This window comes from Musa acuminata, chromosome BXJ2-6 (genome assembly GCF_036884655.1).
Source record: "Musa acuminata AAA Group cultivar baxijiao chromosome BXJ2-6, Cavendish_Baxijiao_AAA, whole genome shotgun sequence".
In the NCBI taxonomy this organism is placed as follows: domain Eukaryota; kingdom Viridiplantae; phylum Streptophyta; class Magnoliopsida; order Zingiberales; family Musaceae; genus Musa; species Musa acuminata.
Genome location: NC_088343.1, coordinates 6,555,353 through 6,572,726, shown reverse-complemented (window position 1 = coordinate 6,572,726; position 17,374 = coordinate 6,555,353). Strand labels below are relative to the sequence as shown.

The 17,374-nt window shown below is 38.9% G+C and overlaps 2 protein-coding genes and 1 pseudogene across 3 annotated transcripts; 2 read left to right on the top strand and 1 right to left on the bottom strand.

The window, feature by feature from the left end:
- Nucleotides 1-817: 817 nt before the first annotated feature.
- Nucleotides 818-4,495, top strand: LOC135586423 (vacuolar protein sorting-associated protein 55 homolog). 2 transcript variants are annotated; one of them, XM_065111886.1, is made up of 5 exons: nt 818-912; nt 2,759-2,810; nt 3,274-3,313; nt 3,389-3,473; nt 4,169-4,495. In XM_065111886.1, exons 2-5 carry the CDS (start codon nt 2,778-2,780, stop codon nt 4,350-4,352), a joined length of 342 nt encoding a protein of 113 aa, XP_064967958.1. In that variant the 5' UTR covers nt 818-912; nt 2,759-2,777; the 3' UTR covers nt 4,353-4,495. The 2 variants fall into 2 exon arrangements, with proteins under 2 accessions (XP_064967958.1, XP_064967957.1); XM_065111885.1 differs by lacking the exon at nt 818-912 and adding an exon at nt 2,621-2,676.
- A 3,216-nt stretch (nt 4,496-7,711) lies between these two features.
- Nucleotides 7,712-8,775, bottom strand: LOC103987171 (protein S40-7-like). Its single transcript, XM_009405392.3, has one exon. It carries the CDS (start codon nt 8,641-8,643, stop codon nt 7,933-7,935), a length of 711 nt encoding a protein of 236 aa, XP_009403667.2. The 5' UTR covers nt 8,644-8,775; the 3' UTR covers nt 7,712-7,932.
- A 1,187-nt stretch (nt 8,776-9,962) lies between these two features.
- LOC135613441 (small ribosomal subunit protein uS11y-like) lies at nt 9,963-14,170 on the top strand (annotated as a pseudogene).
- The last annotated feature ends 3,204 nt before the right edge of the window (nt 14,171-17,374 follow it).

Here is a 17,374-nt window from a genome sequence, read left to right as displayed (position 1 = left end):
ATACTAGCATCTGCTGGTTTCTTCATGTCGATGGAAAGAAAGAAGAGGATGTTCACCAACAAGGAGAGGACTGATCATATAACTAACAACAACAATAATGTCCTGACAATCTAGGAGTAATATTAATTTTGATATCTCTTCCAGCTAAAACATATTTTAATTTTATCTTAGACGACTCTCTATCATTTGATCATCCAATGTAGCTAAAGTATCCTTCAAGTAATATATGTAGCTCAATATATATATATATATATATATATATATATATATATATATATATATATATATATATATATATATATATATATATATATATATATATATATATATATATATATATATATATATATATATTGAGTAACATCAAATTTTTTTCTATCATTCATCCAATTATGATTCGACATATAACAGAAAAATTAGTAATTAGGATGAAAAAGATAAGATCTTAGATTGTAAAATATTTTACAATCTAGGCTCAATATAAAATATCAAAGAAATATTTTACCTATATTATAAAATTTTAATTAAATTAATTATAAAAAATATTATACCATAGTAATTAAGGTCAATTACTATTTACTTAAAATTCTCACTTTCCGTTTTGAGATTGACTAGAGAGATCACGCCAAAAACCTTCGATCTCGATTTTTGTACAAGTTAATATATATATATATATATATATATATATATATATATATATATATGTAATAGTCTATGAATTTAGGGGAACAATTGAGGAAATTAATATATATATACATGTATATATATGTATATGTATACGGTGGCATACAGAGAGGTACTTGCGGTCGCACAAGTCTCCGACCCAAACCCAACGCTGCTGCGCTTTATTTCGATCATTCGCCTTAGCTTCGGCCTTTTGGTGGAGAGAAAAGATGGCGATGACCGTCGAAGGTAATTGATTCGATCTCTCCTCCTCCTCCTCCACGTCGTTGCAAAAATTCCAGGGTTTCGTAGTTTGATCCGTTTGTATGCTTTGTTCTAGAATTTATGGACTGGAATCGATTGTCATTGGAACGATTAGGGTTTCTCTTTTATGGTGATCTTAGGGATCGGTAGGGGTATTGGGAGGTCGAAAGATTGGATTTTGGAGCGCCTTTCTGTTGCTTGGTTTCCTTTTGTGCTGATCTTGGGATTAATGTGTATTTCGTTGGTTATATGTATAATCGCTCCACATTAATCCCATCAAATTGCCTCTTTTTCCGTCCCTTCTTTGTTGGTGAAACTTCAACCGCCATAATCCGATACGTTCTTGATTATTTTGGTCAAATATGGATTCTCATTACCGAAATTCTTTCATAGTTGCAGTGGAAATCTAGGATTCTGAGCTGCTTCTGAGTTCAATCATGTTTGGGACTTTGATTGGAAATTCTTGTCAGCATATTCCGTGATTTTCCAATCTTATTTTGGGTATCTTATTCTCAAAGGTTGATGATCTAATGCACATCATCACTTGTTATGTTGATTTGTCTTACTTCGACCTTTTTCATGTTTTTGTTTGTTGTCATGGGCGAGGCTTTCACACTAAAGGAGAAAACTCCTTAATGTGCTCTACTTAAATTGAATTAGTGAAATAGTTTAAGATGAACTCCTTGAATGTTATCATTGTTTTCTGGTGATGGATTCTTGTGAATTGTGAATTGTGAATGTTATCATTGTTGACATTGGTGGACAAAGATATGGGCGCTTACAAGCTTTGTGTGCAACTGCAATGGCCTTATGTAAGCTGATTACAGAAAGAAATTATTCCCTCCTAACCAACCATAAGATTGATAGATGTTACAAAGATATCTTTGGTTGACTTAGTTACAAAAACTAATAAGTTTACCTTGTAGACAATATTTAGGGCCTTGACAGTCTATATATTGAATGGTTGGACAATGAAGCGGAACCAAGCAAAATGATGTTATTGCATGGGGAAATTTTGGACAGACGGGTGTAAAAGTATGTTCTAGGCAGCTTTGGACTTGCAACTAAAATAGGACTTCCACAGCAATGGGCACCCTAAAGAATAAGTGGAACTATAGTAAAATTATCTAATGTGATAAATAACTCTAATGGCTAATTTATCTCAATATTGGCCCAGGTGGCTGTGAGTTTTAACATGGCCCAACTGGTCATGGTCTCTGCCACCAGTATCTTGTGCTCTGTCAGAACAGTAAGCAAGGCACAAACAAGAGCTTAAATTTGCAATAAATGTCAAGGAGGAGGATAATATCACCAAATTATCTGTAATCGAACATGATATTTTGAGAGGGAAATCTGAAAATGCTGTATTGTCTGTCAACCAGAGCCAGCAAAATCCATGTTTAATTTGCATGTGAACCTTGATTGATAACTAAGGGCATAGACAGCTCTGCAGTTGTTGATGTTCAGATTCCTGGATAATCCTTTATTTGTGTTGGAAAGAGTGATAACTCATGTCCAATGACTCTGTTGAAAGTTTATTACTTTTAAGTGCATTATTACCTAACTATTCAAATTCTCAATTAGGAACATTTGTATATCATGCACAAGCTCCAATCTGCTATACTATAGTTACTTGTCTGGTTTATTTCTTTTCTATTATTTGTGTTATCTGGTCTAATTCTTGTATTGTTTTCCTCCTCTGTTTATGCTGCCTTGGCTGATCATTTGACACGGATTGTCTGCTTCAGTGTAAGCCCAAGATTCTGATACCATGAATTTTTCTTGTTAACCGTGTGACAAGTACTATTTACCTCACTCTTGTTAAATGCAGGCTTGCTGGCCTTGCTTTTATGTTCTCGGCTAGCATCTTATTGCAAATTCTGGTATAGTTTCCTTCTCCAACTATGTTTAAATTTTGAGCAACATGGCCTGTTGATTTCTGAAATTTCAATTGCTTGACTTCTAGGTGGTTAACTGTCACTTAGCATTGAAAACTTCAATCTGTTCCGTGTTTCTTTTTTTTTTCCTTGAAGTTTTAAACTTTATTCCAGACTAATTTGTTATGATAGAGTCTGTAGCAGTCTAACCCTTTTGATAGAGATATCAGTTAATTTCCTTAAATAACATTAAAATTACTTTGCAGGCCCCACTCATTTTAATATTTTGAGAATGCCCAAGAAAGCTTAGATTCATTTATCTTCGAAATTTGATTATATGAGCCAATCTGTAGCCAATTGATTGTTTCTCTGTTACAGGCTTTGTTGATTACTTGACCATCTCTGCTGCGGCATATTCTGGTTTAGTTTTCTAAAACCAATGTTTCTGTGGATGTTTTTTATGTTGCAGGCATGTGCTTTATACAACAATTGGTGGCCTATGTTATCAGGTGAAAGATAAACACATTGCTTGGTTTGGTTGTTTGGATGGTTGTGTTGATAAAATGTTATTGGTTGATTTGCAGCACTCATGTATGTGCTATTGCCGATGCCATGTCTGTTCTTTGGAGATGGTTCAACACGTTTCCTGACTACCAGGGAAGGAGGGGGGTTAGTTTACTTTGATCTCATCGTTTCAACATTATTTTCGGAATTTCTGAGCTATAAAAAGCTTGCATTTCTTTCATCTTGATCAAGCAATTGAGCTCATCAATTTGGATAGCATGATGATATCTTTTTTCTTGCTCCCTCACTTTGGCTCATGTATTTGGAAAGAAGGGGGACGGGATACTTAGCCCACTCCAGGGTCAACTTCACTTTGGCACATTAGGCTTTTCTCCTAATAAGGCCATTCATAAAATCACAGGAGTCTTGGTTAGGTCAACTTATTGGAAATTTGGTTTTACCATTTTTAACAGCTCAATCCTATCTAGTTGTGGCACCACTTCAACCCGAATTTTAGCTGCATTTTTCTTTATGGAAAGCAATAGTTTCAGTATAGATTGAGTCTTTAGAATTACATGATATAAGCTAAGCCAGTGACCATGACTAATCAAAGAAAACCACAGGGTTTGTAGTAAGCACTTGCAAATTTGCACATGGCTTTTGTCAATTTCCAATGTTTCCATGTTCCATCCAGTTACAGTTTAACTAGCAACTACAATATCAGCAGATTTTCAAACTCTGAACTGTTCATATAATTCACAAACTTTACTGGTTGTATTAGTGAGATATCTCCATTTTTTTTTTTCATTTCATTTCTTTTCATGTTGGGTTATCTTGACATTGCCTCTCTTCTTCTGCAGCTGGATTAATGCTGCTAAGTTCTTGACTGGGGCATCAGCTATGGGGAGCATAGCAATTCCAGCAATCCTGAGGCATGCCCACCTAATCGAGACAGGAGCCATGTTAATAGAATTCACATCTTTCTTCATCCTTGTTTGCACTGTTCTTTGTTTCCATCGTGTTAGTCTTGATGAAGACTTCTAAATCTGTACTTGAATCCAATGACAGAAAAACACTAGAACCATGTTCCATGTATCAGTGACTCTGGTCGACAATGTACCCAATTTTTAGCAGCCAGAGAGCCTGTTCAAAACTTCATCATCAAATTATCATGGTGTTTGCATCAACTAAGCTGCAAGTTTTATGCATGTTTCAGCAGAGAAAATGGCAAGTGATGATACGTATGGTTTGTAGTCTGGTGGTGTGCTTGTGTTATAGGTTCATCATCCATCTAAGATCCTCCCAATGAACAGCAGTGTTCCATCCCACTGCTCTATTCATTGTTCATGGAACATGTTTTGGGTTTGAAATAGATTGATTATATTTTGACCTAGGCATCTCTTGTGATGAACCCGCAAACCATTCTTTGATACATGAAAGGATAAGGATGCCATAAATTTACATTTGGCATTGTCCATCAAATGATAGTAGCTTTTGGTCAACACATATGATGATTCAGAATAATCAAGTTTTGTCCAGTAGGACATGGTCCAAATTTCCTAAGTATTTCATCCTCTATGCCTTAATGTTGTTCCATCTGAGGATACTGACTGCACATATGATCATGTTTTCTCTGCCATAGAAACATAAATAGACCCATCATGAAACCTCCAGCTGCAGCCACAGATCCATCAACAATTACACTTGACAGAACAACCATAGCAGTTATCATATGCTGAAGATAATGCTAAAGATAGCTTTACAGCAGTCACAAAATTATTAGCAGGGCAGTTACCCAAAAGCTCATCTATGATATTAAGCAAATAGGGTTAATATGACACCAGTAAATAACATAATAAAGGTGTTAATGAACCATGAATTAACCTGAGATTGAGCAAGTCAGGACTTTACATGAGCTTGTTGGCAAGAAGTGAAGAAGAATCTTATGTATGATTGGTTTGTTATCACATTTTAAACAAATACATGCATTTTATGTCACAAGCATGAAGGAGTTTCATGACAACAGATAGAAGACATGTATATGGGACAAGGCTTGTTAGGTTACAGCAATAACAATAGTCTCAGAAGCACCTCTTGTTTAACTATCTTGCATCTACAACACATGCAAAATAAAAGACTAGATGTGACATCCATCACCAAAAGCAGAACATGGAGATACTCACACTTGAATAACTTGAAAAAACATGCCAACTGAAGCGTACAATTTATGGAACAATAAAAAATAAAAAGAAGTTGTAAAGTCCCAACTACTTGAACAATAAAAGGAAGTGGTTCTATTGTTTCCAATGAATGCAATATCATTGATAGAACTCCAGCAAAAAAACAAAAAGAGGAAAAAAATTAAAGCTCAGACTAGAGACCTTGATACTTCTTGATCCATGAGACCAACAGTAGAAACATGGCTACAAAGGTACAGATGATATGACTTCTTAAAGAGACCCAGTTTTGCATGTCAGATAATAGAAAATCACATACTGAAGCATTCTGTATCATCTGTGATAACAAATGAAGAGTAATTGGCAACTTACTTGAGGTCTTCAAAGATACATAAACATTTACTTGCATATTTATCATGGCTCTTGTACTCTTGGAGCCAAAAGTTACCAAGGTAAATGTCTTTTTTTTCTTGATCTGATAAATGAAGAAAAAACTTAAGACTTACACTGATATCTTTGCTCATGCGGTTGTCTTCATGTCATAAAAAATTCACAATTAAACCCAAAGAAAGTTAGTGCTTGAAAAGGAGAGTATTTGTGATTTCCAAGTATTCAAAATTTTGATCCAAATTGAACAGTAGCGATCAGAAAACCATATAACACTGTCAAGCTTTTGGTATGGTACTTCAGCTAAACAATTTAACCTATTCTGAGCATTGTTGACAGCTTTTAGTTATTTAAACATATGAACATCATGTGTGTGCATGAGCAGCAACAAACAATATATTTAATGCCTACACTGGTTATCTTAATAACCTTATAAAATATATATAGATTGTAGACACTTAATGACTAACCTGCAAGTAGTTTAAGAAATTGCTCCAGTCAAAAGGTCAGGTAAGAATATGGCTATCCGGTCTGCTCTAGAACACCAAAATCCATGCAGATGTACATTTTTGTGTGTATAAGGATAATTTCATCAATCACAACAAAAATTATCAATGATAAAAATTATGACTTTAGTTCAACGTAAAAATGAAAAGAAGCTCCAGAGAGTGGGGCCAAGATATTGCGATTTATCCTGCTCTGAAGCATCCAACTCGTTGCATAATATATTTGTTGGCATCTTCAATTAGAAGAAGACATTACAGTCCAAGAAGGCATTTACAATATGAGAAGATATAAATATTTGTTTTATCAACTATCAAGCCATCCGATGGTTATCATGGTTCAGTAACAAATAGATGACCGAAATATCTTTGCATTTCAAGCTCTCCAAGCCAGCGATCCTTATTTGAGATGTCAAATGGAAACCTGGCCTCATTTTCATTCTTTCGTCTTATAGATTGGGCATTTGATATTTTTGATATTCAACTGGCAACAGATAATTCTAATTCATGAAGATATTTGCAAAAAGGTATCTTAGCTGGGAAGAAAATTTTACAGTAGACATTTATGACTAGAGTACTAAGTTGGCAAAAATATAATTGGTTTCTAGACCACATTGAAAAGTAAAGTTACATACACAATACTTTTTAAGGTTCTAATGGAAACAGTTGTTTTAAGATTAATACAAAAGTAGCTGAATTGTAACCAATTTGAATGAAAAGATTGCGACAGGAATGAAGAGTTATAGAAAAGCATTAAAAACACAAGTAAAAAACCAAAGTTTCACTGACAAAAGAAAACACTTTTCTCTCTATCCTCCAAAAATCCTATGTCCAACCACATGCCACCACAACACGACTATATGTAACAGAGAGGCCATTACCTAAACATTTCAAAGGCAATGAGCCCCTAGTTAGAAGAATTTTCATGTTCTAACATTGGTTATCAAAGGTAAGTAACCTCTTATTAGAATAAAAATGTAAGCTTCTTCAGTCTCCTCTAGCATTGAGCAAAACCATGTTCATACATTTTTCACTTTTACATCAAGGGTAGATTATGTTGATAGATAATTCAGAAACAATAAACAGGAATATGTTGTATTTGAATTTTGAATAACTAAAGCAAGCGCAAGAAAGCACTCTCCGATCTAACCATGATGGCTCTTCCTCAGGATCTAAATCACCAACAGGAAAGTTGTTCTCTCTCTCTCTCTCTCTACCCTAAAATTTCAAGAAATTTGAACTCTTTTTATACCATTCTGCATATTAATTCCAAATGGCCTATAACAATTTAAAGGATGGAAGAAATAATGCAAAGAACGAGGGTGAATTATAACAATAGAGGAAGGGGGCCAAGCATTTATCATTTATGAGATTTGATGAACAAAAATGGAGATCGAGGCCTAACGAAAACGGAGGTAGAGGCCAAGCATTCTCGTTTATTACGCTAAATCATCGAAAGCTCGCCAATTTCTCCCCAGAACATCACGTACTCCTCATTTCCATAACTAAAAGAGTCAAAATTTTTTAGAGCGTGCAAGAAACCTTTTTTCTCGGAACTCAATCAAGAAAACCTGTCTTTTGCAGCACAGCATTGCGAACCCGGCGCAGATCCCTCCCCTTGAGCGTCCTCCCGACTCCCTCCAACACCGAGAATGGGATCATCGACGGTCCATTCCCAGAAGCCCTCGCCACGATCTCGTGCGGCGGAAGCATCTCGTACTCGTCCCCGTCTCCGTCCCCTCCCTCTATCTGGAACTCTTCCCAGCCTTTCTTCACCTTCGGCGGCACCGCAGGCACGTTGACCGGCGCTGACTGCTGGTAGATCTTCCCGGCGGGCATCGACAACGAGCAATTCAAATTCTTCTTGGAGGTCACCGGGATCATCCGGGCGGAGGTCACAGGGGACGCTTCAGCCGAGGGCGGGGACGGAGCGACGGCGGCCTTCCGGTGGACAAACGGATGCAGCTTCTCGTCGTCCTCCGAGAGGGCGGCGAGGATGCCGGAGCTCAGGAGGGAGATGCGGCATGGTCCGGCGCCGGGGAGGGCGGAGAGGGAACGGCTAGGTTTCCGGGTCCCCACGACGGCGGGAGGGACGGGTCTGGTGGAGCCGTCGCGGATCGGGTCGCAGGGGGAGGCATCGGAGCCAATCCAGAAGACGTCGTCCTCATGGAGCTCGTCCCCGGCCGGGGCGGAGGGCCGGGAAGGTGCGGCGAAGAGGCCGAGGAAGCGGTCGGCGAGGAGGGATCGCTGGGAGCGGAATGTCTCCATCACCCTCGCCCTCCGGCGTCAGCGGCGGCGTCTCTTGCTTCCGTCGGTGGCGCTCCTGTTGCGCTCCACCACCATCATAAGAAAGGACGGGCGGAGGAGACGTGAACCGAGACTGGAATAGGGACCGGAGGGGGGACCGAGACGGGGATTAAATGCCGGATGTGAGGGGATCATCCGACGTGTTGCGGAAGCAGAGGCGTCGGACGCGGGGCCCTCCACGTACGCCCTCTATCACAACGTCCGCATATCAACCAATACGCGATTACATCATATGCCTTCCCTTTCTCCCGTTCGAGGTCACCAACGGTGACGATCTCGTTCGCATAGAATCTCACGTGCACGGTGCCTTCTCGCTGGCCCTGGAACCGAGGAAGCCCGTCTCATCTGTCTGTTCCCGAACAGCGTTCTTTTCCGATGCATAACGTGTGCTAATCTCAATCGATCAAAGCTTGGGCCCACAATTTTTCTCTGCATATTCGGAGCCACGTACATATGTTTTCATGTACGCTGCGAGCAGACGGATACAACAGCGAGCTGACCTTACGTCACCCGGGAGGTGTGAGTCCGAGGAGCGCACACGGCTCAGATCGTTTTTCACCAGCCTCGCCGCCGTCGGATCATGAATCAACGGTTGTGCTGTGTGCAGGAGAAGAGGACGTGCGGGACGCATCCCCGTGCATGGCCTTTACATGCAGTGGGCGGATTCGTGTCGCAATGGGAACCAATAAAATGACACTCATATTATCCAATTGTGTCACTTTCGAAATTATAGATTATTCATAAATTGCATGGATAAATGATAATTTATTTAGCATTACATCGACCACTTCAACATGAGATGATATTGATGGTAACATGCCACCTGATCTGTGCACTCCAACAATGCAAGATTAAACCAAAAAACAATTGGTGGGAATTCTTTCTCTCATTTGTGCCATTTAATTCGTAAAACATCACCATCATGCATTGGATGTGAATGTGAAAGGGTTGTCGATTATATTATGGGAATATTAAATGTCCAAAGGCCGTCTACAGTCTTTAATGCAAATCTTTAAGAGTCCTAACGTCGCAAAGCAACTCTAATGACCTATTAGCCTTGTAAATTATGGATTAGAAGGGGCTTAACATCACATAATGCTGATCACAGGAGAGGGTATTATAGTCATTTAAGCACCGGAACGGGCTCATTTACTATAGCCCAGCTTCAGTAGTGACAACGTGATATGACGTATGGGCCGCATGTTCCGGAGGGGTATCATGGTCATTTGAAGCACCTTACATGCAACAAAGAAGGGCGAGCCGGATAAAAGGGGTCGGGGATTAGGGTTTGGCCGTTGCTCCCGCGGGGGAAACGCTGGATTTGTCGGCGTCGTCTTCCTGCCTCCCGCCGTGACCATGGTGAGCGATCCGAATCGTCTCATCGCGTGTATTCAATCGTTCCGCTTCTTCTGTGGCCTCCGCCGCTTTGTGTATCCACAGTGCGCTTGATCTCAATCTTCCAAGTAACAACTTTTACGTGTCTCCGCCTCTGATATGCTTGGATATCCATAGTGGGGTTCTACATCTTCTCAGTTTTGTTTGTTATTTTCGTCCTTGGATGGATTATGGATCGTTATTTGTTTCCATTAGTGTTGTCTAGTTGTGTGCTTATAATGGCATTTGGAGGTCTATATCTTAGATGAATCCATATGTTCTGCTTTGCTCGAATCTGATTTAAGTATAATTTGGCATTAATTCTATTCCTTATCGATTGGATATGGATGTGCAGTCTGGAAGAAGGAAGACTAGGGAGCCGAAGGAGGAAAATGTGACGCTTGGGTCAGCTGTGACGGAAGGAGAGCAAGTATTCGGGGTTGCTCATATCTTTGCATCATTCAATGACACTTTCATTGTGGGTCACAATGCCTTTTTTTTTCTTCTAAATGAATGGTTCTATACAATGAATGTTATTCATCTCTGCATTATTAACATTCTCTCTTTTTTTTTTTTTGTAAATCTGCAGCATGTTACAGATTTATCGGGGAGGGAAACACTCAGTTCGTATTACAGGTTATGTCTAGCTTTCTACAATGTTTTACCTTGGATGAGATAGGATGAAACATATTTACCTACTTCACTAGATTAGTCAGTTTATTCTTGTGCAAGTCAGCAACTGGTCATCCATGATATTTAATGTTAATGGCTTGTTGAATTAGGCTTATAGTGGTCTATGCTGTCCTTGAATATCTTTTTTTTTTATAGTAACAAGAAAGTTGAGTTGGTTACGGTGTAAGATGGAAAATATTAGACTAAATAGTGAAAGTATAGTATAAAGTGAAAAAGAAATGATAATTAAGCAGTGATAAAGTCTTCTCATGTGTAAATAGTAAATATATTACATTTATCTTAATAGTGTCAGCTTTTGAAAGTTCAATCAAGGGGTTATGTGAATTATTTTCATGCATGCACATGGTTGTGTAATTTGATGTATGTGCTTGGTTTTCAAAGTGTTGCCCTTAAGATCGCCTTCCTCCCAACTTATGGAAGTGTTTCAAGTCATAGTCATGCAATATGAATAGCTTGGTTTCAAAGAGTTCTTCTGTGAAACTTTTACGTTTTCCATTTGATTTTGGGCTCTGTTTTGTGGCATTTGATATTCCTTAAATGTGAACACTAGAGAGAGCTGCACTTCTTTTCTGTGGCTCATCTGTTGTCATTCAGTGGATTTCTCTTGATAGTGCTCTTGTGAAGTGCTTATTTCGTGGCATAGGAATACATTTATATTCAAACAATACCTTTTTTTAGTAATATAGATAGTGCTCTTGTGAAGCTCTGTGATAAATATATATATGTATACATGCAAGCTAATAATCTCTGCTTCACAGCGGAACCAGGGACTGACAGTTAAGAAAGGTTAGAAATTGTGTAGCTTGGTGGAAGAACTGTCTTTTCCAGTGACATTGAAGACTAATTGACTTCCACTAAATAGTTGTGAAAGTATAGTATGAAGTGAAAAAGAAGTGATAATTAAGCATGATCATCAGAAATGTCATGAAGTGAAAAAGAAGTGTAACATGGTCATCCATGACATTTAATGTTAATGGCTTGTTGAATCATGTTTACGGTGTTCTGTACTGGCCTTGAATATCTTTCTGATAGTAATAAGAAAATTGTGTTGGTTACAGTGTAAGATGGTAATTAGTAGACTAAATAGTTGTGAAAGTATAGTATGAAGTGAAAAAAAAGGTGATAATTAAGCAGTCATGAATGTCAGCTGATGTGTAAATAGTAAATATGTATTGCATTTATTCGAGATATATATATATATATATATATATATATATATATATATATATATATATATATTATTATAATATAATATAATATAATTTTTTTATGCATGCACGTGTTTATGTAATTGATGTTTGTGCTTGGTTTTCAAAGCGTGGCCCTTAAGATCACCTTCCTCATACCTTATGGAAGCATTTTGAGTCATAGTCATGCAATATGAATGGTATGGTATCAAAGAGTCCTGTGAAACCTTTCCTTATTCCATTTAATCTTGGGCTGTCTATTTTGGCATTTTATATTCCTCAAATGTTAACGATGGAGTTAGCTGCACTTCTTTTCTGCGGCTCATCTGTTGCCACAGTGGATTTCTCTTGCCATGCTCTTGTGAAGTGCCTATTTTGTGGAATAGGGAGACATTTAGATTCAAATAGAATATTTTTTTTAGTAATTTAAATAAGATATGTGTACGTTATTAAAAGCTAGTTTATGCTGTTACCTTAAAATGTTCAACTTGGTGATTGAATTTGAGTTCCTGGAAGACAACATTAAGTGCTGTAATAAATACAAGCAAATAACATCTGCTTCACAGAGGAACCAGGGACAAAGAAAAGACCTTTCTCCGGTGACAGTGAAGAATCATTAAATTTTGCTATACTAAATTTGTCAAAAGTTAGAACTTCCTTTTCCATTCTCTCTTGATGCAAGTATATAGGGTTAAAAAAAATCTTTAAATGAATAACAATGTGTAGAATGTGTTGGGTAATTTTAATAACACATGACCATGACATAACACACATAATATGTAATTGGTGTCTTGGTCAATCTTTGGATGTCTCAGTGTATCAATCTTTTTGCATAAGGCATGCACATCACATACAGGACACCTGTTTTCTCTCGCTGTCTCTATCTTCTTCTCTGATTGTGTTATTTCTTTATTGTAAGTGTGTTGTAATGTGAATGTTTCGCCATTTGCAGGTGGTATGACGGTCAAAGCTGACAGGGATGAATCATCTCCATATGCAGCCATGCTTGCAGCACAAGATGTTGCACAGAGATGCAAGGTCTGCCATTTTGTAGTGTACATTCTTGATACTTCCATTGACTCGTTTAAATGGTGTTTATTCTCCATTTTTCCTGTAGGAACTTGGGATCACTGCTTTACATATTAAGCTGCGAGCTACTGGTGGGAATAAGACAAAGACACCTGGTCCTGGTGCTCAATCTGCTCTTAGGGCCCTTGCTCGCTCTGGCATGAAAATTGGCCGCATTGGTAAGATCCTATGTTTTTACTATTGCTTATTTCTTTGTGTTGTGTGAGACAATTGGTATGTTATCTGGGTCATTAACAGTTTTTTGATGCTTAACATGTCTGTTATTTTCCGAAACACATTAATCAATTGGTACTGTATGACTGACCATTAAAAGCTTGTGATGTGTTATGGTCACTTCTGTTTTGCTACCCACCTTCTAGCTTTCCACCTGTCAGAATATGCAGCCTACTGATGCCATCTTGCCTTTTTTGGCATCAGTATCAGGTTCCTGTTCTGCATTGTCAAGTTTTTGTTATCAGTGTGTTCTCTATAAAAAAGCCATATTTTTTGCTCTTCCGATTTGTTGTTCTATGTCGTAGTACGATTACCATGTCTTGAACAGTATTTTACGGTGGAGGTGATGGTTCATGCCTACTTGAGACTGACAACAAGATTGTAGTTCTAGATATATATATTTTTTTCATCGCTGGTCTGATCAAAGTTGTTAATTTCCAACGTAATCTCAGAAACATGCTCTATATTATGTGACTTCCCAAGTCAGGACATTAAGAGCTAAATTATTGTAGTAGTGTCATTATCGGGTCATTTCGGAACTTGTATTTTCTGCTTTGGCTTTTGCATCCAGCAAGAAGTGTTTTCTACTGATTACTTTGTGCTTCTATGTCCTGTTCACATCCAAACTGGATTAACTGTGTGTTTCTATGTGGCATCGCAGAGGATGTAACTCCCATCCCTACGGACAGCACCCGCAGAAAGGGCAGAAGAAGAGGGAGGAGACTGTAGTTCATCAACCGTTGTTCTCTTCCCTTCCATTTTTTTTGGTGACCTTATTTTAGTTGCGACTAAAGGGTTTTTAGTTGTTCAACGATGAACAACGCTTTGAAATCTGTAATTTAGCTGAAGCTATGACTGAAATGTGCATAATCCTAATTTCATTTCGATTGATCTCCACAAACATGGAATGCATGTTGACAATGACTGCTAGGTTGCAAGCCATGAATTCTAAATCTGTATCGTATCTTTCGGACTGGATCAAAGTGTGTTGTCCGTGTTATCATGAGAACTTGGGAAGCTTCGTTATGTCATTTGCTTCGAGTACGATAAAAACCACATAGACACCCCCCCACATCACTACTGCCAATATTAGGGCACAACAAAAGCAAGCCAAAAAACACACAACAAAAACACGCAACAAAAGCAAGCAAACCAAAAACACACAACAAAAGCAAACTAAAGATCAACTCCAATTCCTCTAACCAGACGAGGTGCCACTCCGGGTCCCGCCTGCGGAGTTCACCTCACGCTGCGGGTCCCGCTGCCGGTTCCGGGTCCACCACCAAGTGCAGGTCCCCAAGCCACGTCGTCGGCCGGCGGCCCGACGCGAACCGCGACATCTGCCCCAGTTTTGGCGGCTCCTTCGCCGGCTCCGCCGCCACCCTCCGCGTCCCCGGCACTTCCGCCGGCTGCGTCTCCGTAGCGGCAGTCACGGACGGCCCGTCTCCGACGCGGCTGCCGCAGCATAACGCCGCTGGTAAGCTCAGCCAGCACCCTTCATGCTCCGCGCCGCCCTCCTCCCTGGACGATCGGCGGGACCGCCTCCGAACCCCGTCCCCCTCGACCAGGACCTCCCCGAAGCACGAAACCTTGGGTGACCCGGGCTCTTCGTCGGGAACCACAAAGGTCCGCCTGCCATTGCCGCTGATGCGGAATAGCTTCCTGGGAAAGATGGAAACGTTGTTGATGCGGCGCCTGCCGCGGCCGAGGCGGCCGCCGAGATGCTGGAACTTGCGGCCGAGGTCGATGCCAGGGAGGATGGCCTGAAGGCAGCCGGAGAAGCGCTGCGAGTAGGACGGCAGCTTGGGGTTGGGGATGGAGTTGGCGTTCGGCCGCTGCTGAGCCTGCGCCTTGGCGGAGTCCTTGCGCTCAAGCACGGGGGCGAATGTTCTGGTCAAGGCGCCCTCGCCGCGGCCGATCTGCGCCTCGATAGACTCCAGCTGGAGGTCCACGATGCGGTCGGCTACCGTCGGATCGCTCCCGTCGCAGCAGGCGAGTGCTTCGCGGTCGACCTGCGGTATCGACATCAGACAAGGCAACAAGACAACGCCGGAGACGAAGAAAGACGGGAGAGAGTGCGGGAGTTTTAAAGCACTGAAGCGTATTCTCGACGTCTCAATCAGCTTGGGAGCTTTGGCCGTGCGATCGGCCTCTGTTGAGCCAAATGGAAGGTTGACTTTGGTGCTTGCCGACGTTATAAACGCCTACCCGCCATCGCGCATTGTTCTCTCGTTCCTCCGTTGCTTCTTCCAGAAGAGAATCAACTCCGAGCTCGCGCAGTATCGGAGTATATAAAAGTGTAGGGGAAGCAGGTCAACCGAGAGGCCATGGAATCAACAGAGTGCCAACGTGGGTTTGACTCATGCAGAGACCATCCTCCCTACAAATCATAAACATATGATTAGGTAATGATTTCTTATCAAGATTAGTAATACATATATGATAATTATCGACTCAATAAATTCTTATCAAGTTTACAAATATAAATTTGTGTGCAAATTATGTATGCTTATGTAACATCTTACTTCTACTCTCACATGTACCTTACATATATTAGTAAGGTAGGATGTGACTTTTCAGTTTAATTACTAATATTAATAGAAGTATAGTAAAAATAGATAAATAGTCTTAAAAATAAAATATGTTAATTTATTAAATAAAATAATAAGGTTTCCCTATACACAAAAGATTTTAACTTCCGTGGATAATTATAACCTCTAAGAAAAAACACACACACATATAATATGTTCAAATTTTATACTAAAAAATATTCATAGATAATCGTTCATATCTATGTTTGAATGGCTCACACGGACTCATTTCCCTGCTCAATTATTTGGATGGGATACTAATATATTTAAATATAAAATAATATTTATAGCGAGTAATCATTTAGTAAGTATAAGTTTTTATAGTTTTATTTAGATGAGTATGCATTATGTTTTATATATAACATTTTAAAATCATAGATATAAGATATTTAACGATATTTAACGATAAACATCTTGATTTCATTAGTAAGCATAACCTCATGACATAGTTTATGCATAATAAATTAATAAAATTTTACGTTGAAATAATTTAAAGTACTTATATGCACATGTAGGAATCATAGAATATTCATAGACTTTTACACCCCATATCATGACATATAATGCACTCTCATATTGTACGTCATCATAGTATATATATATGTGTATTCATACATCACACGTCATAATATATACATTCATTCTCACATTACATGTCATAACATATATATACATTCTCATATCATATGTTATAATATATGCGTATATTACCACACTGCACGTTATACCATATGCATGCATCATATGTCGTAATATATCCATACACTCTCACATCGCATGTCATCATATATACATACATATAATATATTTTTATCATAATTTATATATTTTTATGCTTATATAATATATATTAAAGTTTATGTCTAACGTATATTTAGGGTTAAGATCTATTTTAACCCATGTAGTTTTGGTCATTGACCACTTAAGCCCTTATAGTTTACTCATGTCTAAAATAACTCGTACATTTTAAAAAACGTAGGATATAAGTCATTCTCGTCAAGTTTGAGTTAATAGACATTAAAGTATGCTTATGTGACATACTGACTCATAATAAACTATTAATATAATGACACATATAATTTAAGTTTTAAAAAATATCTATTTTAACCCCTGTGATTTTGGTCATCGACTACTTAAGCCATTGTGGTTTTGCTCGTATCTAAAATAACTCATACATTTTCAAAAGCACAACATATAAGCTCCTCTTGTTAAGTTTAAGTTAACAGACGTTAGAGTTTGCTTTCATGACATGTTGACTCGTAATAAATTATTAATATAATAATACGTATAATTTAAATTAAAAAAATTGATACCACCATCAATGGCGAGAGAATGCATCATCATGAAAGCGATCACCAATAGTAGCACTAAGCCACTATTATCTATAAGGGCATTGTATGCACATAGCCTCTCCCGTGCTGACGACAAGCTCAAGAGCTTTCGATCCTATCTCAGGTGGATGTGCGTCGATTAGTCCAATGTTATGCAATAGTCTCATAATCTCTCTTCCTCCTCTTGAGTATCTTCGTCCCTATCGCCTCTCAC